Here is a 25962-nt window from a genome sequence, read left to right as displayed (position 1 = left end):
CTGTGACCCTTAATAAGCTGTAGTTTGGCTGTCTATTTGAAGTGTACTTAAAGCAAGCCATATGTTACATACTTAAGAATAGGATAGTGAAACACACTTGGCTTGTACTGTAAAGTATATAGAACAGTCAGAGAGTAAATACATATCAATGCTTACACTTATTCATTAAATATGCAACAATAAACTAAAATATGAACCACACATATATACTTACATCAGACTATGTGTTGCATATATACTTACATCAGACAATATGTTTGCAAACTTAAAACGACTTTATTAAAGCAAACTTAATATAAACTTTTGTAAACAAAAAACAGTTGTATTTTATTATATTAGTATATTTTCTAATACACCCAAGGTACATGTTCTATGATACTTTCTGTGCTTTTATCTTCAAGCCTATGTAATAAAATTACCCTATACTTTTTGCTAAGAGGACACTACAATAAAATGAACATGTACATGTCTTGTGTATTTTCACTTTACTCTTAACTTTTCTCCCTCTAATGCTTATCTAATTATGCATAATGTCTGTACAATGTGAGGAATTGGAAGTGGAGTCAAATTCTTTGTTTGGTCACACTTTATTTTTCAACTGAGAAAACATCTTTGGTACAAAAACAAAGAAAAACAAGGAACAGAACACAGATTGTGAAATAAATGTACTGGTACAAAAATACACTTTATGATAACTTAAAATTGTTTAATGACCCACAATAATCACATGTATTTACTGATTTTTTGTTTGTAGTCTTTGAAATAATAAGCATCTATTTTTTAAAACCTTGTTTGTGCGCAGATCCAGACCAGATTCACCACTAGATGGCGCCAGTCAAATGGGGCGTGGTAAAGGGATACTTCCTTTTCTCAACGACATTCTTCTGACAATCACCGAGCTACATACAGTACAATCTGTCCGCAGCAGCACGAAACTCATTATATTGCATCCTGAAAAGGTTTGTTGTCTCTTATCAACCAAATAGGAGCGGATTAAACAGAATCAGTCGGTTCCGGTGTTTATTTGGCTGAAGTGTAGCTGTGTTAATCCTTTACTGCTAGTGTGTACTAAGTAATTTACGTCCCTTCTTCCCCTGTGTGCTAAAGGCGAGCTTATGTTAGCTTTCTTAGCTCCGTGATTTCAGATAAAGAGTGTTGTTTTCGGTTTGGTCAAAGTTTCGTTTTTCTTTTTTAACACGGGGATAGCTTTTGTGTTTAAAAGTTTTGTTTGGGAAGATGTAAGGAAGATTTCAGTGGGTTCGTGGGAAAGAGGGAGGAGCCGTTAGGTTGAAAACACACAGAGCACCAGCACTCCAGCAGTCACTACTGTAAATACTCAATAATTTGAGTATTCACTACTGTAAATACTCAATAATTTGAGTATTCACTACTGTAAATACTCAGTAACTTGAGTATTTACAGTAGTGAAAATATATGCTAGCTACAGCATTGCGAAATAGTTGCTGTGATAATATCTTTTGTACTATAATATTTGTCTTGTGTTGACCTGACCTTTTACAGCAGGCTCAGCTGTTTATAAACGTTAGAAGAACAAAGCTTGGGAACAAACAGGAGGTCTCACTTGTGTCTGTGTTTCATGCATCTTTGGTTAAAATTTGAATATTTGTCTCAGGTAAGAGTTGTAAAACTTCACAATAGCATTACTCAAGTTGTAGTAAAAACTATAGCAGGGTTGTCCACATTTTTTTGTCATATGGGCCAAAAGTGTTCAGAGGCCAATAAAGTAAAGATAATCAAAAAAAGTAAAGTCAAGCAAATGAAGTAGTTATTTTTTGTAGTTGTAGATCTGAAAATTGAAACAGGATTTTGGACGTTTGATGTATTAAAATAAATATGTGTAGTTGTGTCACTTTCTGTCATAATGCTTGCTACATTTACCCAAATTTAATAACTTAGATTAACGTTGATTCGGATGCAAATGTCACCTTCTTAGTAGCATATTTACAAAATCAGTTTAAGGGCCACAAATGATCCCTGGGCCACACTTTGGACACCCCTGAACTATAGTGTCGCAAAGCTAGTATTAAAAGAAAACTTTTTCCCCAAAATGTTACTCAACTAGGTAAATGTTGTTACTGTACTCCTCTGCTTGTCTTAGTTTTGACTTAATGACTATAATAAAGGTGATTTAAGAAGTAAAGTAAAATTGGAATATAAAGCAAGTTTGTGGCTTCAAAAATGTTTGTGAAAAATGTTGACTGTTTTGCTACATTCTTTGGGACTCATCCTTTATATAGGGAGGTAAATGTGCTATTTGTCAGTTTGATGAATCATTCGTCCACATTTTCCAATCAATATGCAGTTGACAAGTTTTTAGGTTTCTAACTGAGGTTTTTATTTAATATTTAAAATGTCCTGGTAATTTCAAGAGCTCTTTCAAGATTCCCATGTTGTGTGAAAGAAAAGAGGCCCACAGCATCACAGATCCTCCACTATACACAAAACTCTGCACATTAAATGGTTTTATGTGTAATAATTTGCCAGTCAGAATGTAACTTTTCCCTGTGGATAATTTCACACAAGCTGACTTTTTCCTGTGAATCTTTTTATATATCAGTTATATATATTTTTTATACATGAACTTTAATCTGTTATTTATTACATGTCATAAAGAAGCTTGTCACAATAATAAATTAATCACATAATAAATAAAAATCAGCTGGATGATTTCTGATCTGATGATTAATATTTTCTTAAAGGCCAATTTTGTTCACAGAGATTTAATAATCCATTTAATTTATGGTTTAGGTTGTGTATGGTATTTATTTCAGTTTTATTTATTGTTTTTAGTTGTCTTTTTTTGGATGTTTTAAATATCTTCCAGTTCAAAATTTGCGTTTATTGATCTTTGAGAGGGCAAACTTTCATTATTATGCCATTATCATGATCCTACTTACAAATAGTCTCAATAATATTATTGTTTATTGCAATTTATCATTCAACAAAATGTATTATGCATACATTTATCTATTTTTATGTGGTAATAAATGTGAAGGGTTTTGGTTTTCATTTGCATCTTGGTCACAAATACTTTTATCCAAATATAGATTTTCATTATAGTATTATAAAATCCTGTTTTCACTGCTCACAGATTGCTGAAAGATTCCTTTTAAAATAATAAATATACATTTTATTCCTTCAGGAATCAAGATGTTTTACACATGTGGACCCAATGAAGCCATGGTGGTGTCTGGTAATAAATTCCTGCTTATTTCCTGCAATAACACAGGATGTTTAGAAAATCCTTTCAGTAGCTGGTAGAAACAGATGATACTTAATGACCGTGTTTATAAATGTGTTCTGCTTTTACTGAAGATTTGTGATCAAATTATTTGCTCAGATTGGATTTTCAGCTCGGGGATTTTCCAGTTTTCTTCAATATGCTGCGACTAACTCGCCTGTATTGTGAAATGAAGCCATAACTGATCTGTTTCGGTTTTCTCTGGATAGTGAAGCAGCTGGTTGTTTGTCACTAATCAGCACTGTAATGTTAAATGGTTTCTCTTCTCCCCCATTAGGCTGCGGCCGTTCTCCACCTCTGATGATTGCTGGAGGAAGAGTGTTTGTCATCCCGTGCATCCAGAAGATCCAGAGGTGAGCCGCCTTCTGCCTGCATGGTTCAGGAGATAAATGAGAGCACATAAATGATCAGCATATTATCATTTCTGCTTCGTCATGCTTGCTTTGGGTTTTACTGCCGTAGAATCACACTCAACACCCTGACTCTGAACGTGAAAAGTGATAAAGTCTACACTCGTCATGGCGTCCCCATCTCGGTCACTGGAATTGCACAGGTGAGCGTCGACCGTTGATGTTGTGAGGTAGAAATGCTTTATCACCAGAAAGTTTAACAGACTCACACGAAAGTAGACTGTAAAATAAAAACAGAACAAGGAATAAAAATACTGTACAGAAATGGTAACATTTCAACAAAAACAATCTGCAGTTATAACAAAAATACAATGTAGTTTGTGAAAAAGTTTCAAGGGATAAAATGAAATTTGCAAGGCAATGTGGAAAGACTCTGTGAAATCTTACTAAATGTTCTCCCTCTTTTAAATCTTTAGTTTCACTTTTAACTAAATCATTTAGTTTTTCTTATCCCAGGTGAAGATTCAGGGTCAGAACAAGGAGATGCTGGCCACAGCCTGTCAGATGTTCATGGGGAAGTCTGAGGCTGAGGTCGCTCAGATCGCTCTGGAGACCCTGGAGGGCCACCAGAGAGCCATCATCGCTCATCTGACTGTCGAGGTCAGTCCGCCAACACCTTCACATGTTTTCACTTGAAATTTAACATCACACGGGTCAGAACGATGAATTGTGTGGTAAAATCTGCGGTAATGTTTTGCTTTCTGTGCAGGAGATCTACCAGGATCGTAAGAAGTTCTCTGAGCAGGTGTTCAAGGTGGCCTCCTCCGACCTGGTCAACATGGGCATCGGTGTGGTCAGCTACACCCTGAAAGACGTCCACGATGATCAGGTTTGTATTCTCTAAATAAAAGTCAAACATCTGGAAGCAGAAGACATTTGCTGGCGTCTAATGAAGCTCTCCGTCTCGGATGGTTTCCGCTATTGAAGAACTTGAGTGACTGATTTTTGACCTGGCTAACTCCCAGCCTCGTTCAGGCCTAAGTGCTCCAGCAGTAGTCGAATCATTTCTTCATTGGTTTAACTAATGCACTACATCCGAATGTCTGCGTGTCATTGGGTTTCAGTGTGTTAAAGTGACAAACTCATTTAATGCTGGGAGCTTATAGGGAGTTTAAATCCTTCTCTGCCTAATTGCAGAAGTCATTTTAATTCACACAGTCATAAATTCCTTTTTTGTTTTGTTGCACAATCAGCACAAGGTTGGATGAAATTGGTTTATTTTGAATCTTGTGACTCTATGTGTTGATGTTTGGTTCTTATCCTCATGAAACTCCTGACGATTGATTTTATCAACTTACTTTATCCACCAAATTTTTATTTGAAATTCCCTGCTGCTGACTTTGTGGTGCTGTTTTAACAGGATTCATTCAGAAGGTAAATAGACCTACTGCATCTCAAATTTCCTACTGTACCTTACAGTAGGTATATTGTTTTCGTTTTCACAATTTGTTTCATGTATCAAACTCGAGGCATCAGATGTACTTATGTGGCCATTTAGGCTGTAAATAAAGAGATAGTTATGTGCCTAAATATTTATCAGTAAAATCAAAGCAGTTTCCATCTGAATTCAATCTGAAAAAGTTTACTTAACTTTATGAGGGACTGCAGATGTCTATTTATTCACATTGTAACAGTCTAGTGGGTAATTATATTGAGTACATTCATGATGCTGAAATAAAAACAAGGCTGACTCCACTGCTGCAGACGCTCTGCTGGATCTTAAAGTCTTGCATTTTATTATGTGTGTTTTAAACTTCAAGAAGTTTTAAATAATCTTAAATGTTATTTGACAGAATTATTTGGGCAGTTTTAGGCCAAGATACTGTATATTTTTTGCAGCTATTTCTTGAGTTTTGGAGGTCAATAGGACATCAGGCGAACCTAAATGGTGTGTTTTCTTGTCTTTCCCATTTTAGAGAGTGGCCATGAAATATTATCGTGTCACTTCACAGCCAGTGAAACAGAAAAAACAGAAAACTGATTGTTATTTAAACTTTTCTAGTTCCACCTCTGAATTAACTAAATTTAAAAGTATAAATTAAAAAAAATGGCTTCTTTTACATTTTTATTGGAACTTGTTTGGTCTGCAAGTTTATTTGTGTTTTCTAATATTTCCTCTTTTCTGCAGGATTACCTTCACTCTCTGGGAAAAGCCCGGACAGCCCAGGTCCAGAGAGACGCAAGGATCGGAGAGGCTCAGTATAAACGTGATGCTGTTATCAGGGTAAAGAATTAAACTGTGGAAATAAATGGTGAAAAAATATTATTTGGAATAATTTCCTCATGATCTGTTCCTGTCTCGCTGGCTGTATGCAGGAGGCTCATGCAATGCAGGAAAAGGTTTCTGCGCAGTACAAGAACGAGATCGAAATGGCGAAAGCTCAGAGAGACTTTGAGCTGAAGAAAGCAGCCTACGACATTGAGGTCAACTCCAAGAAGGCCGAGTCAGAGATGGCCTACCAGCTTCAGGTGCCTACAGCAACACACTGCAACACAGTTTGTAAATGACGCATCACATTTTATTGTTTCAGGGGAACTACAAGGCAAAATTCACATTTTGCATGGTTTCACTGCTGTATACTCTGTACAATGGCTGCTGGAAAAGACAAGCGTTTTATTGTTGACTTACTATCCAGGAACCACTTGCTCCATTCTTGTTGGTTGTGCAGGAGGCTCCACTTCTGCTTCTCAAAAATGTGCAGTTGCATGTTTGTGCATCTGTTTGCAGCCATTTTTATATGCGAGTGTGATTGTTGAGTTGAGGGCGCGACCACCAACAGCTCATCTGGATTTAAAGTGACAAGACGCCCTAAAACAGCTCATTCTGAAAGAACCCAAATAGGAGGAACTGAGCAGAATGAAATCTCACAATTTTGTCCGAAAAATTGAATGGATATGTTTTGTATAGATCTTATCCTAACCTGTTCAAGGAATCATAATGGGTCACCTTTAAATATCACACATTAGGTGGCCAAGACCAAGCAGCGCATCGAGGAGGAGAAGATGCAGGTTCAGGTGGTGGAACGAACGCAGCAGATCACGCTGCAGGACCAGGAAATCATCCGCAAAGAGAAGGAGCTGGAGGCCAAAGTTAGGAAACCTGCAGAAGCTGAGAAATACCGGATGGAGAAGATAGCCGAGGCGCAGCGGTGAGCAGCATGCCTCCATTTTGTTGAGTTCATTGAAAAGTGAGTGTTTTACTTGTTCTGTTCTTCTTTTGTTCAGTCTGCAGCTCATCATGGAGGCTGAAGCTGAGGCAGAGTCGATTAAGGTAAAAACTGACTTTTACTTGTTAATAGTATTAACTATAATATTATGTTTGGTTTTGTGAGAAGTGACAGTCTTACTCTGCTACTTCGTTTGAGCTGTTGTCTCTAATGAGCATCTGTGTTTTTTTACTTTCATGCAGATGAAGGGCGACGCCGAGGCCTTTGCTGTGGAGGCTAAAGGTCGCGCTGAAGCAGAGCAGATGGCCAAAAAGGCCGAGGCCTTTAAGCAGTACAAAGATGGAGCCATGGTGGACATGCTGCTGGAGAAACTTCCTCTGGTCAGTTTAACTCTCTAGAATAATCTAAACAAATCTTAGGGTTGAGAGAATAATCTCTTAATTAGCCAAAAACAAAATTACTTTTTATTCCTCTTCAATTTTTATTTAGAGAATGACGGAAAAGACACCGAAGGGGTGAGAGGGCTGCAGTAAACTCTCGTCATTAATTATTATCATTACAAATGATAACCATGAATATGAAAGAAAGAAGAACCAAACTGATCTTAGCCTGAGATCTGAAAACATCTCGCTGTGCAAAGATCCTCAGCAGAGCAAGATGTGTGTTTACTGTATGAACCAAGTCAGATTTACCTTTAGAAAAGAGCTGAAACCAGAAGTTCACAGTCACCAAAAGACGCTCACCTCTTTCTCTCACCATCTGAAGTTACATCAAATCAAACTTCAACTGTTTTAGGCCAGTTAGAACTACAAAAATGACTTATATTTGCTAATTGCCACAATAATGAAACCAAAAATTTCAGATTTATTATGTGGAAAGGTTTAACTGTGTTCTAAAGGGACAGTAGGATTATAAAGTGGCTCATGGAAAATAAACTCAATGTTTTGGTGTGGCCCTGTTAAAGTCCTAATCTCAGTGTTAAACAGAGTTTATGGTCAGATCTGAAAAGGCGCGTGAGCGAAGCGGACTTCAAACCCGACTCAGTCATGTCAGGACAACATGGAGGACGAAAACAAAAAGTTTGAATGCAGTTCAGAGGCAAAACTACCAGATAAATGTATCTAGCTTCAGATTTTGAAGACATAATTAGTAAATCTGACATATTTCCTCATCTTTGTGGCATTTAGCAAATAGAAATGAGCCCTGAGTTCACCTCTTCCCTCCTCCCTCATGACCTCTCCCTCAGCTCCAGGTGACACTTTAAATCCAGAACCAACATTTTTCCCCAGTATTTCAGTTTAATCAGAACCAAATGAAACCAATGTTTCATTGGTTCTGTTACCGTAAAGTAAGAGAAGTTTGTTGTGATGTAACTTTAGAAGTTGAGAATAAAAATGATGTCTGGCTTTTTTTATAAGGTATATTTAAACATCTGGTTTCTTCTGTAAAAAATAAATTTAGGGATGTTAGACGATGTTCAAGCAACTTTATGAAACTCAGCCCACTTTGTAAAATACACCCAAAATATTGGATTGTAACCTTTTTTTTTAACATAATTTTTCATTCCTTAAAACTGTTGATTCCATCTGAAAACATTTTGTCATTTTATTTAAAATTTCTCACTTATCCTTTATGCTTTCTCTCATGATGTTCCGCTGCAGATGGCTGAGGAGATCAGCAAGCCGATGTCGAAGGCGCAGAAGATCACCATGGTGTCCAGCGGCGGCTCAGAGGTGGGAGCCGCCAAACTGGCAGGGGAGGTTCTGGAGATCATGACCCGGCTGCCAGAGGCTGTGGAAAAACTCACAGGAGTTGAAATCTCACAGGTACTCCTGACTCCGATCTGTTAAAGAACAGGTAATTCACCTGACTGAGTAAACTGAGAATGTTGATTTCTTATTTCCCTCTGATTCAGGTCACTTCGAAGGCGTCCCGTGTGCGTTAGGAAGGGTGATCATCTGAGAGCGCCACGCCTCCTCCTCGTGTCCAATGTGTGCCGTCGTTCTTCTCTTGCTGTTGGTCCATGCATGTTTCCCCTCCTTTCTGTGGTTTCTCCTCATTTCCTGGATGTCTGCTGTTTTTCTCCTTGTTGTTATCGTCCACAGAAACACTCAATGTTTTTTGGGCCCGCCGGAGTCGCAGCCGCGCAGCCCACTTTAGCTCAACATGAAGTCAGAGCTGCTGCCTTTTTATACCTGGTTTTCAATATGCAACTTCTTGCCTTGTGGTTTTCCTCATCGTTCCTGCGAATGAGCTGGACCGCTAAACCATCGCTCCTCGGATCAGAGGTCACTGTGCCTTTTTTAATTTATATCAGAATGCAAAGTGCTTTAGCAAGTTCAGGGAGCCCGAATTACACCTGCTGCTACAATGGAAGAACTGTCCTGTCACTTGAAGAGCGGCTCCTCCCAGTCAAAATCAGGTCTGAAATGTAGGGAAAGCTCTCACATTTGTTTACTACAACAATTGTCGCTCTTTCTGTGGTCCTGACTGTTGATTATGTAGAGCTCTTAAATCAGGGCTGTCAAAGTCATTTTCCTTTTGGGCCAAATCAAGACCGTAAATGTTCTTAAAGGGCCGGTTGTACCAGAATTTGTTGATGAAACCCATTAAGTTATTAAGATATAAATCAATTCTTAAAATGAAACACTGAACATATCTTCAGTCTCTGCAAGTTTTCACAATCAATATTTTTACAATAAAAATGTTTTCATTATTCACCACATCACCCCTCATAAAGTAAGGCTGAGGCAGCTAATTAGTAGAAGTATAGTAAAAATACTGCAACCTGCAGGTCATTTAGAGCCAATCTTCGACAGAGTTTTGCAAATAATTTCTTATAAACTCACAATTATGCGTTAATGTGAAAAAGTGCAGGGATTTGTTGATTTTACGCAAGTTTCCCCAATAATTCACAAAAACTGGGGTGACAGATTGATACAATTTGCCAATAATTGATTGATAAAATAATTAAGCTTGCTGTTATCATGGCGGTTCTATTTATGTGTGCCTTTCGAGTCAAGAGGGCCCAGTTTTGCCCCCAGGCTTTCAGTTTGACACATCTGTTTTCCTCTTTGGTAATTAAATTACTAATCACTGCTAGATGATGTTCAAACAACTTTATGAAACCCAGACAGCCGACTTTGGCTACATTTCTTAGTTTGAGCTGCAGGCAGAGGGATTTCAGTCTCAAAATGTCGGAGGAAGTGTGATGAGAACAAGTTTTTGTTTGACGAGAAGAAAGTTTTGAGGTTTTCCTGTTCATTGACGGTGTCTCGTGGTTGGAGAAAAGCATGTTGTCTCTTTGCAGCAGCGTTGCAGTCAAAGTTCTGGGCTTATGTTTTATGCTGTAGAGAGAATCTGCACTAATGTAACAATTCACACCTCAGCTTATGTATGTTTTTCTTTTCTTCTTGGAGTTTAAATTGAACTTTGGATGTTTTTTTTTTCCAATTTTGATCGTACTGAACCTTTAAATGATAAAATCATACAGAATGTTTGAGACGTTAGCTGAGACCTGTTCTAATACAACTGCAGGTGTATTCTTATAAATTTTGTTGTATGTGTATTAACTACCAGTTGTATCTGTATCAGATTTAATAGACTTTTACCCAAAACACCTAAAGGTTTTGCATTAGCAAGCCTTCTTGCTGTCGATGTGATTCTTGTGAAGAATGCTTCGAAAACATTTGTTGCATGGCTACTTCAACTGACAGGAACGTAAGTCATATATAGTGTGAAACTGCTTGTACTAAATAGTCTGTAGTGAACGATTAATAAAATGTTTAACTCACTGAAAACAGCCTGGTGTTTGTACACAGTGTGAGCCTGTTCAGTTTTATTTGAAAAGGGTAACTTTAATAAAACATCTACAAAAATAGAACAGCAATGAATAAGAGCTTGAAGGTAACAAGCGTTTCTAGAGCAATGATAAAAATGTGACAGGGAGTTATCTATACATTAGCAAAGAAAACTGTAATCCTGTCCTTTGAATATGTACATACTGTGAAATCAGACAGATTGGGAAGAATTATAGGAAAATGTTAAGTACAACCAACTTCAATATTATAATTTTACTAAAAGGGACAAAAATGTGTTGGTCATCACCAGATTTTTAAATTGAGTTGACACAACCTGAACCGAGACACATTCTTTAATAAATAGAGACACTGCAGTCTCAACATGTTTGAGTTAACTGAGTGCTGAACAAATACAGTTAATCAGCTATTTATGTGAAAACTGAAGTTTTAGCAGCTTGCTAATGTGTAATGGCAACAGAGACCTGAAAAAAACATGTTTTTGGCCATCAAACTGAACAGTTATACAACCTTTTCTGCACAATTTGGAACCAGATAATTCAAATAAAACCATTTTAGACTTTATTCACCTCAATCTGGACGAGGAATCTTTGATACAACACAATTAGAAGGTTGAACAACTATTGGATAGACATTTTATATGGATATCGACACATTCACCCATTAAATAAAAGAGCTTATGCTAAAAACATCTGGTGCTTGAGAAGCATCTAAAGAAATCCGCTAAGAAATCCCAAGATTTCAGTCAAATTTGAAATTAAGCTGAATAATTCAAGTCATTGCCCTGTTGAACATCAAAGGGCAACAAGGAGAGTAAACTGTGTTCTGGGTTAAAACTTGTACCAGCATGAAACACAAGTCAATCAGCCTTTCAATATGTTTTTAAAGTAATTTTAAAGCACACTTTTTTTTAAACAAACATTTTGAGTTGAAACCATCAATAACAGGAAGCACTTCAATATATGGATGAAGAAGGTGTAACAGCACCACCTGGAGGCCAGTGGTTCTCTATGGCTTTAGTGAGAAGGAGATAATTTTCTAGCTCAAACTGTACCTTTAAGCTCCTATGTAGGGTGCTGGTTTGCTGAGTCTCCAAGCTATTGCACTAACAACATTTCTCCTGACTTTCTCCTCTTCACCGGACAATCCTCCTTATAAATTGGCAATACATTCATCACGCAGTCTCTATTTGCCAACTTTCATGTGCTTTCTCTTATTATTTCATGCCATCTTATTTCATATTCTTCGACTTTTATTTTGTAAATACATGTAAACTGTTTTCCCCTTCAAGCTAGAACACAACTGAGATGGAGAAATGTAGCAAATTCAAGCAATGTTGAACAAAAAGAACCAAGGCACCTCAAACAGGAGGCAGGTCTTCAGGCTATTGCTGCTACAGCTTCTTTATCATAAATAATGATGCAGTAATATGATTTTGTTCATTTCAGGAAATAATCTGGTGACAACCAAAAACATCTCTTGAAATCCCTTAAATTGAAAGTGAGTGTACATACTTTTTACTATAACCAAGCTTAAAAAAAAGAAAAAAAAAGTGAACTACAGTGTATCAAAATGAATGAAATGGCACAACCAATCACTAAACAAGTATTACTTCACAATCAGGGTGATCTCAGATTTACAGTGCTGTACAGACAGTAAGGTTGAAGTACTGGTTCCACTGCGGTCAGCTCACACATGGATCAACACAGAGATCGACTTTCACTCCAAAAAAAAACTAAACAAACAAACAAAAAAAACATCAGGAATCCCAGAATTCCCCGTTTGCATAATGCCATGAAATTACAGTGATATAAAAGAAAATTATAAGATCAGTAACATCTCGGCGCTCTGAAAGCTTACATGGGATTGCTGTTTGAATCCAGAATGCCATTCCAGGTTTTAAAACAATTTTTTACATCTAATGGTTTGGCAGAGAAGGTCTCAGACGTTTTCACTCCTCCTGCTAACATGCCGGACATCTGTGCCTTTAAAAATGTCAATCCATTCCTCACCTACTGCACTGTTATTGTGACATATATATTTATTTATTCACAGTGCAATTGTAAAATAAGCAAATTTATTAGGAGTGAAAATGTGCAAAAAAACCTGCGATATTTTGATTCAATTTCAGGATTTAGTTGATCAGAGTGAATGTGATCAATTAATAAGGTTGTCTTTGAAGATATCAATTTAAGTCAAAAACACACAAGAAGCTGCGGGAAGTTTTATTTCTCTACATGATGGACCAAGGAGTACGGCTGGAAGACAGAAGTAATTTTACCCAAAGAAAACATCCGGGCCTGGCTAAAAATCTGACAAAACCTCGAGAAAGGATGTGAAACAAAATAGAAATAAAAGTTTGTTTATTTATTTTTTGTATATTTTCTACTTTTCACTGATTTTTTTCTATTTATTTAGTTGAAATGTACAAGACGAATGCCATATAAAGGTGAAAAAAAGCTTGTCTTTTTATTTTTAAGGTAACAAAAGCCGGGCATTTTAACAGGAGAGCGTGCATGTTTGTGATGTATGTCCTGATCAGAATCAGGAATCATCATTCAGACCCATTGAAGACAAGTTTCATCACAGTCGGGGAAATGCATGTAGGGTAAAGTGCTGCTGATTTGTGGAATTTTAAAGTCGATCCTTTCTGACTGAGTTGCAGTCAAATAAAGAAACAATGATAAGAAGAAGAACACCTGACAAGGTGCCTGAAAAAGAGTCCCAGAGCAACGTCTCTCTGGTGGAAGAAAAAACTAAATGTTTTTTTGTTAATTTGCAGCTGCAGACTCTGGTCTTCTGTGCCTTTTTTCTCGTTTGGTGTCGGGTGCAAGATGCAGGTCAGACTGTTACGATTAAAGACGGGAGACGCGACGTGTTCACGCTGACGAAACAGGGAGGCTGCTCCTGTCTGGTCCACGCCTCCTTATTTACCCACAAACATTGTGGATGTGGGTCACTGGGCGAGAATGTGGGGCTGAGATCAAATGAAGAGTCGTAATAAAAAGTAGGCCAAAGGGGACGTAGCTGGGAGTAAGCTCACTGAGTTACAGTGCATGCTGTGAGACAAATACTAAGACAATTCCTGCGTGACCTTTCACCTCCAAACGACAGGTGTTCTTCGTGACATGACCACATTCACCTGTTTGTCCACAAATAACATTAAAATGCTGAATTTGAATGTTTCAGACATGAAACTGTATTTTGTGCGACTGATTCCCACATATTAACTCTGCAGCATCAGAAGAGACACAATCTGAAATGAGAGAAAACTGATTTGATGACTGAACCCACCACCAGTTACTACGTAACCTACTAAAAAGACGTCGTTTGGGGGTCTGAGGTGGAATAAAAACCGAACCAGCGGTGTCTCAGCCCCACCCGCCCAAAAAGTACAAAATACAAAAGCGAGTAACCCCACTGTGCCTGTGAACGCACCCACCACCACACCAGCCCACTTCACCGCTCAAGCAAAAAGGTCAACTTTCTTCCTGTCGTTCTTCCGTCAAACCATGTTCATGGCGTCCTCGGTAAGAAAGGAGTGGATGTTGGCGAAAGACGGGCGGAGCTTGCAGTCTCTGTTCCAGCAGCTCAACATGAGCTCATAGAGACCCTGAGGACACACGGCCGGCCTGCTCAGATACACCTGAGAGAGAAAGAGACGCATGTGATGAACGTCACTTTGGGTTATTTTGACCAGCTTCATTAGCCCTGATTAGTAGTCTACTCAAAAACCTGTTTTTTTTTCTCCAATCAGTGAACGCATCATATCCAAGTATGCCTGCCAAGTCAGGGCAGCCATACTGTTCTGCTCACATTAAAGGTGACTTATTATACCACCTTGAACAGATCTATGGCCTAAACAAAACATGTTCACTACATTTTCAGATTTCATTCTGATCAGTTCTGAATAGTTTGAGCTCCTTTCAGACTGAGCTGTTTTAAGGCGTTTTGTCACTAATCTCGTGTAACACACAAGAAGCTGCAGGAAGTTTTATTTCTCGACATGATGGAACAAGGAGTCCATCATGTAGACTCCTTGGTCTACATGATCAGTTGGGGGCATTTATATGCCCCCAAAATTTACATTCACATGTCGAAATGGCTGCAAACAGATGTGCAATTATACAGCCGCGCATCTTTGAAAAGCACTAGTAGAGCCTCCTGCACAACCAACAAGAATGCAGCAAGTGGTTTCTGACATGGAAGTCACTTGTGTTTTCCAGCAGCCATTGTACAGCACATGTAGTGGTAAAACCAAATGTACTGGAGCTCCGCTTGGATTGCTAGTAACTATGCAGCGCCCATTTACTCTGACTAAATTACAAAGGTTTTGAAATGACTCAATGTCCAGACCCTAAAAAAATAAAACAGGAACTTATTACCAAAAAACAGCTGGGTGGTTTTTTTATGTGCTGCTTTTAGAACCCGAATGGAAATGCAAAAACATGCAAAAAGTGAATTTTGCATAAAAGGTCCCATTTTATCATAAACACCATATTTTATTGAGGAAATTGATGTTTTGTCTCAGTTGTATCTCCCATAGATCTGTTCAATTAATAGATAATACCTGTGTAATAATAATACCTGTTCAATTAAGCATAACGGGTCACCTTTAAGCAATAAGACTTGTAAGGACAAAATCAGGTGAAAAATAACACAAAGGCCCGTCTTGAATGATCCCAAATACTTTGGTGAAAAAAGCCTCATGACTAATGTGTATTTTTGAGGAGTGAAATCACTTTCTAAATGTCCAGTTTCAGTATAAACCTTTTCAGCTGTGCTCATGTTTTTGTCGTACCTGTCTGCCCTGGTCTCTGAAGAACTCCCCTGCGTTGTCGATGACTTGCTCATCTGTGAGGTCGGAGTACGGCTGCTCCTGACAAACGCTCAGCATCTCCCACAGAGTGACACCGAACGCCCACACGTCGCTGGCCGTGGTGAACTTCCCCTGAGGACACACAGCAACACGCACACTTGAACATCTGCCTTTATCGTCACAACCTCCATTAGTGTCACAACTTCAAGCATCATTATCATAAAGGTGAGTCTGATGGAGAGGAATGTCACATCTAATGGGCTTCTTTCACATGTGAGTGCTTCATTTTTCAGTGCATTAGTTTGTTTTCCAATGTTTTATTTGTGTAATTTTACTAGTAATGGACCAAAAAGCCTTGACCTGAAAAATTGTGATGCAGTTAAAAGAAATCACAGATGCATGTTTCCTACACAGTCTGGAAAACTGAAATTTAATCATTTTAAATTTTGAAAAAGGAGCATAAATAGCAAATCCAGTTATTCTTGGAGAGATGCTGAGGCTTCCAGCCTGGACCAAGTTAATGCAGGACCACTAAGAGTAATATCATCCATTAGAAAACATCACAGGACAACAAACAGAGACACAAAGGACAAATAACACCTAAGGACAATTTGGAGCTCAGTAACCTGACATCGTGTTTTGAACTGTGGTAGGAAGCCGGAGTACCCTGAGAGAACTCAAGCATGCACACTGCAAAAGTAAACCACGTATTTCTGGTCTACTTTCTATTGCATATATCTTAGAAAGCATGAAATAAGACAAAATTAACTTACAAGTAACATATCAGCAAGAAATGGGAGCTTATTTAAGTCAACAATTTATCAATATTGATGAAAACTTTCAAGTTATAAGTTATCATCTGCCAGTGGACATTTTTCCCATCTTACAATGTAAATGATTTGTTCCACTGACAATTATTTCACTTATAACTAGATACCTGATTGTTTTTCAAGAAGATGATGATTTACTGAGCAACACAAACACAATCAATATTACACAATAAAAGATGAGGAATTATTCAGTATGATTGTTTTTCTAGTCAATATCATCTTGAAGCTGCTAAAATTAATTCTTCTGATGTATCTCCAATATATTTTTCGTTAAGGTGTTCCTTATGAGTATAACACTATATTAGGCCATGTTCAAAGATGTTGACCTGCCATCTATTAATCCATCCATGCATTCAGTTATTTTTCAGCCTCTATATTTAAATCCTGACCTCAACAGAAACATCTGCCCTGCATTTAACACAAACTTTTGGTTTTATGCGTAAAAAGCAGTGAGACTCCAGAAAGTTCAGTCCAGAAAAGTTTTGACTTAAAAGAAAAAAACCATTTAGAGATAAAACTGAACACGGTTCATGATAACCTGTGAACACACAGACCATCGTGTCCGTCTCACCATGAGGATGCACTCCCAGGCCATCCATCGTATAGGCAGCACAGCTCTGCCTTGGATCCTGTAGTAGTCTCCAGCGTACAGGTTTCTGCTCATGCCGAAGTCGGCGATCTTGATGTGACGCTCTCCGCCTCGATCGTCTCCGCTCTCTCCCTTCTCACCGCCGACCAGGCAGTTGCGAGTGGCCAGATCCCGGTGCACAAAGTTCAGAGAGGACAGGAACTTCATCCCTGATGCGATCTGGCTGGCCATGGAGATGAGCGCTGGATAACTGTGGACAGAAGGGAAACGTCAGGAACTGTAGCTGAGGATGTTTACTTTAAAGTTTCTTTGATTAGGTACGATGGGTCTAAAGGTGATTCAAAACCATGCTTAGTCTGAGCTGTTTTAGGGCGTCTTGTCACTTTAAATCCAAATAATCTCAAAGTTTACAATCACACTGTGAAATAGCTGTGAACAGATGTGCAATTATACAACTCTACATCTTAGAAAAGCAGAAGTGGAGCCTCCTGGACAACCAACAAGAATACAGCGAGTGATTTCTGATTGGTAAGTCAACAGCAAAGCACTTATCTTTTCCAGAAGCCACTGTATTGCAGTAAAACCAGCTGACAAAACGTGAAGGAGCTCAGCATGGGTTGACAGGGTTGGGCTTGGGTGGCGTTGCTAGGTAACAGCAACCCCACCCAAGTCCCCGATGAATTTGAGTCAACAATCAAAATGGCTCATTTTCTAGGCACCAAAAAACATTAATGTATTGCCAAAAAAAGCCTTTGTGCTGGTTTTCTGAAACAGTAGAGGCCAAACTGAAGCACAAAAACATGCAAAATGTGAATTTTATGTAGTAGGTCCCCTTCAAGTTACCTGATGGTCGGCGTATTGTGTGAAGGCCCAGTTTTGTCCAGCAGGACACGCTGGGACAGATACTGGTTCAGGTCTCCACACTCCATGTACTCGGTGACCATGCAGAGGGGATCGCTGCTCACACACACTCCCAGCAGCCGGATGATGTTTGGGTCCTTCAGGCGAGACAAGATCTTCACCTCCTTCAGGAAGTCGTTCCTGCCAGAAGAGAAGGGACAGATCTGCTGAGTCAACAAAACAAGTTCGTACAAACGTCCAACATAAAGCGCCAGCTCTCTGTTTTTTGTTTGAAACTCCTCAACCATGAAGAAAACCACAGAGAAGCAGATATTTCCCCCAGTTTCCTTTGTTTACTGAAGATCTTTTATCCAATTTAAGGCTAAACTCAAAAGCAGAGACTTCATCCAGAGCAGACATGTCTATTCCTGCTGCCTTGGTTAACGTCTCTCCCACTATGTTTGTGGTTCATTTAATGCTTCATTGCCCAAACAACATCTTCACTTCTCCATTTCCCACCATAGGAGGCATTTAATTTAAGATTTTGAGCGATATTCTGTCTGGTACCAGCTGCTTGCAGTCATGGCCCAGCAGCTCCTCAGGAAATCAGCCATAATCTCCTTCATTAAGTCAACGACCTTCTTTAAATCAGTTTTAGTTTTTTTTTTTTTTTTAAGAAAGCTAGGTCATTTCATAACTTATCAGTTTTATTTTGCTGTTTTTGTGAAGAACTTAATGTGAATAATGAAGCATAAATATGGCTCTGCACAGTAAAGAGGTATCACTTGTCCTGATCGAGTAAAAAAAAGTGTTTATGTCTGTACATTAAAACCCTGAGTGGTTGACAAGGTGACATTTATGTAACATTTAGTTGGACTTTTTTTAAAGTAAATTGCTCACAAAACCCCTATCCACTGCTTTGGGCTAATCGTGAAAGATATAGTCACTAAAATTTGTCCATTTGTTTATTTAATCTAATTAAGTTCTGAAATACAAAATTTACATTATAAACTATAGTTTATACATGAGAGGTACTGTAATCTTTTTAAAAGCATATATATATATGTGTGTGTGTGTGTGTGTGTGTGTGTGTGTGTGTGTGTGTGTGCTCAGCACGTTATTTAGGTGCAGTAAAAAATAGTTTATGTACTATAGAAAAATTAAAGAAAAAAAAGAAATTTAAGTACAGTAAAAAAAAAGATTTACAAATCAAAAAATAACTTTGAATTTCTATTTGTAAAGTTAAAAAAATAAAGTGAAAAATAAAAATAAAAATAAATAAATAGGTAAAGTAAAAAATAAATAGATTCAGATTTAGACACTGGGAAAAAAAAGAAAAGAAATATATTTAGGTACAGTAAAAAATTATAATGTAAAAGCCGATATTGAGGTTTGGGCACTGTAAAAACAAAATGATACAAACCTGGCATTCTTTGAAGCGTCTGGCCGCAGTATCTTCACTGCGACCAGAAGAGGGCGCCCTTTCCTCACGTTAAAGGGGAACTCTAGGATTGGGAGGTCCAGAGGGTTCTCTATTTCACACAGGTGAACCTTTGACCACAAGAAATTAAATTCAAATTAAATTCAAACATTGATAGAGGACAGTGATCTTTTCACCCAGACATGTCTTCCGTCTTTGTCAGTCCTCACCTCCCCAAACTGTCCCTCCCCCAGCTTCTCCTTGAAGACCAGACACTGGCGCGGCAGCTCCGGCAGCGGGAGAGCGTCGGCACCAGGACTGGAAGAGGCCAGGGCCGGCACTGCGTAGGTGTTGTTGCCGCTGACCCCCTGCAGACTGACGATGTCCGCCTCTGCATAATGCGGGACGCTGGGAGGCAGCGGCGGGGAGACGGGGGGAGACAGAGACGGATAAGGAGGCGACCCCGGGTACGGAGGGGGCTCCTCGTGTGCAGAGGGGAAGCCTTTCTCCAGGTCCAAGTCCAAACCACAAGCTGAAGACAAGAGGCAGAGGCAGACGGGGCGGATGAAAAGACGAGATAACCGAGAACAACCGAGTGATTTAAAACGGCCGTCTGCAGGAACAGAATCAGGAGATAAAAGGTCAGGCGACTTGTTTTGAAGGGATAGTTTGGATTTTCAGCTGAATACCAAATCCACTATTCAAAAAGAAAAACGTAAGCAATCTAAGATAAGTGAAATCAAGTTTTCCACAGAGCTACCTTTCCTCTGTCTGCCTGGGAAAAGGTTGTTTATTATTACAGAAGAACTGATGATGGTCCTGAGCACAGCTGCACGTTCATTCATCTACTGGGAGGCTGAGATGGAGCCGAAATTATGCAGCGGAGCTGTCATCCTGCAGAAATATCGACACACCCCTGCACATTGTGAAGGATTACAATTTTGTGAATGTATTCCCGCTGCGGCCTCCTGCAACCCGGTCAGTGCATTAATCATTGTTTCATTCAGTCAGCTGACAGCACACATTCACCCTCCTGTGACTGACTTTATTCCTGTGAGAGACGAAAATAATTTATAATTTCATTAAATCCATCTACCTGCATGAATAGCAGGTATGAACCACTTGTTATTGAATCTCTCTTTGCTCATTTACACCATATCGAACTCCTAATTTTAAACTGAATGTGAACCTGCGTTTTTACCCGCTGATTAAACTGAAACACCTCGAAAAGATAATAATTTTACGTTTGATACCTGCGGCTCCCAAAAGGTTCAGACAGCACTTGAGTCATGGGCTTGTAGAGAGAGTGGGACCTGAATGCTAAGCTGTTTTACCTTTGAAATAATAATGAGCCTGATAGGAGAATTTTCAGCCTAAATTCACACGCAACTGCAGCCAGTACATCACAATACTGTAACATTATAAAGATCATATATTTGGGAGGAAAAGCAGAAGTTACAGAGAGTCCAGTAAAAAATATGTTTCTGTCATTATCAACTGGATTTAACTACAATGTGTTTTAACAAGGACAAACATGGGATAGATTGGATTGGTCTAGGAAGGTAAAGTTAAACATCCTTGTTGTAGAAGTGTGTGGCTTTGTTTTGAGTCTTGACTTGGCAATACTTTTCCACTTGCAGCATTTTGTCCTCAGCTCTCATCAACTGACCTCACAGCTTTCTGCAAAATCTCTTTTTCTAGTTCTAGTTTGCAGCAGGAGCATCAAACACATTTTCACTTTGAGCCAAGTTCAAAATCACAAAGACTGAAAGGGTTATTTCTGCTAAAACCCATTTTAAAACATCAATAAACTGCCAGCATTCAATTAGTATTTATTAAAATTTAATAATATTGAACATCTTTTCACACTCAGTCCCTCCAGGATTTCTCAATTTCTTTTGTGATTTTTTTCTAATCAAAATCCCTGATTTTCTGATGCTACTTTAGAAATATTTGCAAGAAATTCTGTGATATTTCATATGTTTGTGTTCAACATGACCTTTTGTTACTCGCATAGTTCACAGATTACAAGACTGAGGCAGCAGAAAGAAAGAAACACTGCCACCTGTAGGCGAGAGTCAGGAATAATTTAGAGCAGAATTTAATTTTAGCCTAAACCAAAAACTTAACATGTTTTTGAACAATTAACTTACAATTATGCATTATGTGAGGATCTGTTTATTTTTGCGTCATTTTCCAGATTGGGGAATTTCAAAAGAAAACAAAATAAATGGAGGGAGTGGATGATGTAATTTGACAGTATACAGACAAAACTTGCTCTGATTATATTGCTACAACAATATTTAGTCACACAAATGTTTTCTTGAAGGTTTTATTTATGCATCCCTCAGGAGTCAGGAGGGCCAGATTCAAAGCTATCATGGGCCAGATTTGGCCCCCGCCCTTCAGTTTGACAAACATGCACTGACCTCTTCCGAAACTTTACTTTTCTTCTGGTGAAGTCGTGTTTTTGCGGATTTTTGTTGTTTGGGACTCACTGTGATGATTTCTTGGAGACAAAAACCTCTGCAAACTACGGCTTTAGACGAAGATACCAGAAAGATCCTGCAAGGACAGCTGAACTTCACTGCAGGTCTGATATAGTTACAAGAATATTATTACATAATTAGAAATAATTATTTGTTTTCTGGGTTATTGATATTAATGACACGTCTCAGATTGAAATTATTTGGAGATTACGTAATGAAAATGGACAGTTAATTGAAAAAGTAATAACGTCGACCAGCAGTTGCTCCTAAAGGAGCGGTCGTTAAATAAAGTAAAGGTCAAACTGAGGTAATGAAAATTACTCCCAGTTTCCCAGTGGGAAGTCCAACTTTGGAGGGTTTTACTCATCACTGCACACTGAAAAAAGGCTCTTCAACTTAAAAAAATAAGAATTTGTTACATGTAGTCAAATTAAGTTTGTCAAACTTATATTTGCTTAATATGATAACTTAATAAATGTAATATATTTACTTGAATAAACTTAATTTGACTGCTTGTAAAAACACATAACTCAATATATTTTAGAATGGATCACCCATTTTCTTTTTCAATGTTTACAATATGGTTGTATTCGCACATAGACTTTGGCATATTTTTATTTATAGATTTGTACTGTAACTATTTTGTATTTGTTTACATTAGTAGAAAGTCCACTGGGAAATATTTTCTTCAAAGTGAGAACAGAATTTTCTTTTGGTAAAAAAAAATCAAAACCGAATTTAGGAAAGCTCTGAACTATTCAGTTTTCTGCTCCATCTTTTTGGAACCGATTATAAATGTATTCATAAACACACAATGCTGTTTTCACTAAATATTTTTTAAGGCGATTCTTACTGAGAAGAAATCATCTCTCTGTAAATGTTTTAGCTAATTTAGGTATGACTGCGTTAAGTTTGAATGTGCTGTAAACTCTGTGCCGCTGCCAGTCTTGGGCAGGATTGTAAAAGGTTTTTAATCTGAGTGGGATTTTCCTGGTGAAGTGAAGGAAGTCGTAATTTCCCAGTTCCGAGTGCAGCTGGAACGCAGCATGATAACCCCGTGCTACTGAGGCGTTCACAGAAACTAAACTCAATCAAAGTAAAAAAAAAAAGAAAAAAAGTTCTTTGTGAAACTTTCCAGTTCCTTAGAAACCAAAATATCCCTTCAAACAAAGGAAGGAGTTAAGTGATCAGTGAATGAGAGAATGGGAAGGTCGCATGCAGAAACAGATTGTTAATATTTGGGAGAAAATCTTCTCCTGCCTCAGCGTTGACAGGTCGGTAAGTGAGTGGGAAGCAGGGGATCCTCCTGACTGTGCCGGCCCAGTCTGAGGCTTCTTACCCTGGGGCACATTCAGGCTCTTTTCCGGAGCCTGAGCCGATCTCGGGACGACTACGGCTCTGGAGCCTTTTCTGTGATCTGGTAGGAGCACGTGATAGGCCGGATTGTTTAACAGCAAGGCTACAAGGTCACAGACACACAAACACACACAAACGTACAGAACGAGGTGGGGCGCACAAACAAAATCATAACATGGAACAAAACAGAATCATGACAGTGTTAGCATGTTCATGTACATATATGAGGAATCATAAGGGTTTTCATTATGAGCACAGGAAGGAAGAACATCTCAGGCAAATTAACACAACCCAACATAAAAAACTGACTGCGTGGGATGTTTGTTACTCTTGTTATTTCAAACTCACACAGGCGCCTAGTAAAGATGGCATGCCAACCTCCTGAGGAACAATGCAAGCAAAGGAATGCAGTTTTTCTTCTTTAATCCTCAGCTTCTCCTCCCTTTTTTTCCCTCTCTTCAGAACAATAGCTCTTTTGTGCCCCCTCTGCACCGTGCATCTTCTTGCAGGCAGTCTTCCTTGCAGGATGTTTGATTTGATTCACTTTTGTTTGGTGTGGTGGAATATGCTGCAACGCCACAGTTTTCTAGATAGACACGCCACATCGGGAGTTTTCCTTCTGCTTTTGCCCCATCTCCAAATGAGTTTGCAAAATCACAAACAGGCATGCAAACTGAGTGATGTGGTACAAACCACAGGCATGAGTGCAGAAATTTAAATACGGTACATATGGAAGGTGGGATTGTTGTCACATTTTCTGCTTATTTATTGCCAGCTGATATGTTCTGCATGTTTTCCTGCCTGTCAACATGTTGCACAGAGCCAAGCATTATTTTCTTGCTTTTTTGTGAACTTTTGCTGTCATTTTTATTTAACGGTTCTTACAGTTTTCTGAGGGACTTTTACTTTTGTTTCTTAAGACTTTAGCTGCTTTTTTACTCATCTGTCCAGACCTTACGCCAAACCATGCCAAATTTTAAAACAGCTCTCCTCTAGACGTGGCCTGTCGCAATAAGAAATAAATCAATTATCCGCATGATGAATTAAAGTGAGCTCAATAATTTATATTTGCATGATTTATAGTTTTTCTCTTTTCTAGCTCTTCCTACCAAAAACTGAATGAAAACAGTTCTTCAGTCTGATGCTTTTGTCTCAACTAGCCCTTTTGTGAAGGACAATTTTGTTACAGAGACTTCAGTTAGTTTTGTTTATTTATTTTGGATAATTAAAATGTTTTTCAGATCCAATGTTAAAAGTTCATTAGAATTTGAAGTTTATTGAGCTTTGAGAATTTGTCCTTGCATTATCATACATTTACCTTTATATATATTGCTTAAAAATGGTCTCGAAACAAGAAAATGGTTTATTGCAACAACGTCTGGGACAATTTATTGTTATTGTGCACTGCAAAACCACAAAATCTTACTAAATATTTTGTCTAGTTTCAAGTGCAAATATCTTAGTTCAATAAAATAGAAAAACTTACAGGAAACTTTTCAGCAAGATATAGGAGCTCGTTTTAAATAAATAATGTCTTAATATTGCTGAAAGTGTGCCACTGGCAGATTACTACAACAAGACGATTTTTCCATGTTAAATTACTTCTAAGTTAGTTCTGTCTTATTCCAGGTGTACCAGGTACACTCGACTAGAAACTACACAAAAATTCTTGGTGAGATTTTGTGTTTTTGCAGTGCAACAGGTCGCTGTATCTGTGAAAATAGTCTCATTGGATGCAGTCAGCAGCATTTCAAAATAAACATGGCAGAAAAAGCTCCTTCAGTCAAATGTGCTGAGCTGGGTTAATTATTATCATTATTACTATACATTTTAAATCTTAATAGACATTTATATTGAGGGTACTTCTATTTATGTTATGGTAACTTTGGACACAAGTTTTATTCCCAACCAAAACTAATGCGATGCTCGATAATCAGCCAAAGAACCGACATCCAGAGGTCGACAGAAAGGGAAAAGCTACAGGAAGTTCATTTTAAAGCTGCTGAAGTTAGACGTGCCGTTTTCTACATTTTCCCTTTATTAGGTTGTTTATACAGGCGTGTTGTCCCATTCACACTGCAGCCAACTCTCTATGCTGAGGTCAGACTTTTGTTCAGTTTTTCACATTGTAATTTAAATGTAACGACATCAGACTCCAGTGTGAACAGTCCTCTGTTCTTCAGCCTTGAATGCAACACATGTTGGTTATCAAGATGCTGTCACACTTCAGTGGTGTGAATGAAATGTTGAATAAAATGCAAAGCGACCATTCAGACTGAGGTCACGTATCCAATTTAGGATAAAATATTAAAGCAGTCTTTATTTTATTTTAAGATGAGTTTTGTTTTATTCAGAACATCAATAATAAGAACATATATGTGCAAAACGGTCAGATTTGGGCTGAATGTTGACAGCATCTGAAAAGGACTAATGAGTGAAAAAGCAGCGTCAGTGCACTAAAAACATTAAAGAAACACACTCCAAAGAAATGTCGAGAAGAAATAATGAAGAAAAAAGGATGACTGGAGGCTCTGAGACCACTTTATATCACATTATTTATGTTCGAAAACTGACTTGGAAGCATTTCCTCCAACACACAGGTTCAATATTAAAGGTAAGCAACACTTAAACCCCTCAGTGCTTGATTTGTAACTTACTGGTGCTGTCCCTCTGGTCTCTGGGCCGCAGCAGAGCGCTGGGCTCCTGATATTCCCCCTCTGCTTCTCTGTCATGGTCCCGGTCGTCAGGAAAGGTGTGTATGCGCTGGTACCGGCTCGAGTAGCTGTGTGTGTTGTTGATGACCACGTTGTCCGAGGGGACGGACAGATGGACTCTGAGCTCTGAGCTGGACAGGCTGCCCTGGGCCTGAAAGGCAGCGTGAAGGAACCATTAGGGCAGAGGGATGCTCGAATCCTGGACACAAACTTTAATCGCTGACTGATTAGCAGCGCATATAAATCCA

The 25962-nt window shown here is 38.5% G+C and overlaps 2 protein-coding genes across 7 annotated transcripts in view; one reads left to right on the top strand and one right to left on the bottom strand.

Moving 5' to 3' along the window:
• Window positions 1-837: 837 nt before the first annotated feature.
• On the top strand, window positions 838-10639 carry flot1b (flotillin 1b). Its single transcript, XM_055047590.1, has 13 exons — window positions 838-959; window positions 3164-3214; window positions 3540-3615; window positions 3725-3815; window positions 4129-4272; window positions 4382-4501; window positions 5801-5896; window positions 5989-6141; window positions 6640-6821; window positions 6898-6943; window positions 7082-7219; window positions 8501-8665; window positions 8755-10639. Exons 2-13 carry the CDS (start codon window positions 3172-3174, stop codon window positions 8782-8784), a joined length of 1284 nt encoding a protein of 427 aa, XP_054903565.1. The 5' UTR covers window positions 838-959; window positions 3164-3171; the 3' UTR covers window positions 8785-10639.
• A 5-nt stretch (window positions 10640-10644) lies between these two features.
• Window positions 10645-25962, bottom strand: part of ddr1 (discoidin domain receptor tyrosine kinase 1) — an 80809-nt gene continuing 65491 nt past the window's right edge. For 4 of the 6 annotated variants that reach the window (XM_055047588.1, XM_055047584.1, XM_055047586.1 and 1 more), the window contains 8 exons: window positions 25658-25865; window positions 22984-23103; window positions 19386-19687; window positions 19159-19286; window positions 17739-17936; window positions 16878-17145; window positions 15459-15608; window positions 10645-14303 (listed from right to left, as the gene is read on the bottom strand). In XM_055047588.1, the coding sequence (XP_054903563.1) occupies window positions 14163-14303; window positions 15459-15608; window positions 16878-17145; window positions 17739-17936; window positions 19159-19286; window positions 19386-19687; window positions 22984-23103; window positions 25658-25865 (1515 nt within the window). In that variant the 3' untranslated portion in view covers window positions 10645-14162. The remainder of the gene's footprint in view (window positions 14304-15458; window positions 15609-16877; window positions 17146-17738; window positions 17937-19158; window positions 19287-19385; window positions 19688-22983; window positions 23104-25657; window positions 25866-25962) is intronic. The other 2 variants (XM_055047585.1, XM_055047587.1) reach the window with 2 other exon arrangements.

Source organism: Poeciliopsis prolifica, unplaced genomic scaffold, assembly GCF_027474105.1.
Source record: "Poeciliopsis prolifica strain line A6 unplaced genomic scaffold, Auburn_PproV2 SCAFFOLD026, whole genome shotgun sequence".
NCBI classification, from domain to species: domain Eukaryota; kingdom Metazoa; phylum Chordata; class Actinopteri; order Cyprinodontiformes; family Poeciliidae; genus Poeciliopsis; species Poeciliopsis prolifica.
The sequence above is the reverse complement of the archived record's forward strand: the minus strand, read 5'-3'. Positions and strand labels throughout refer to the sequence as shown.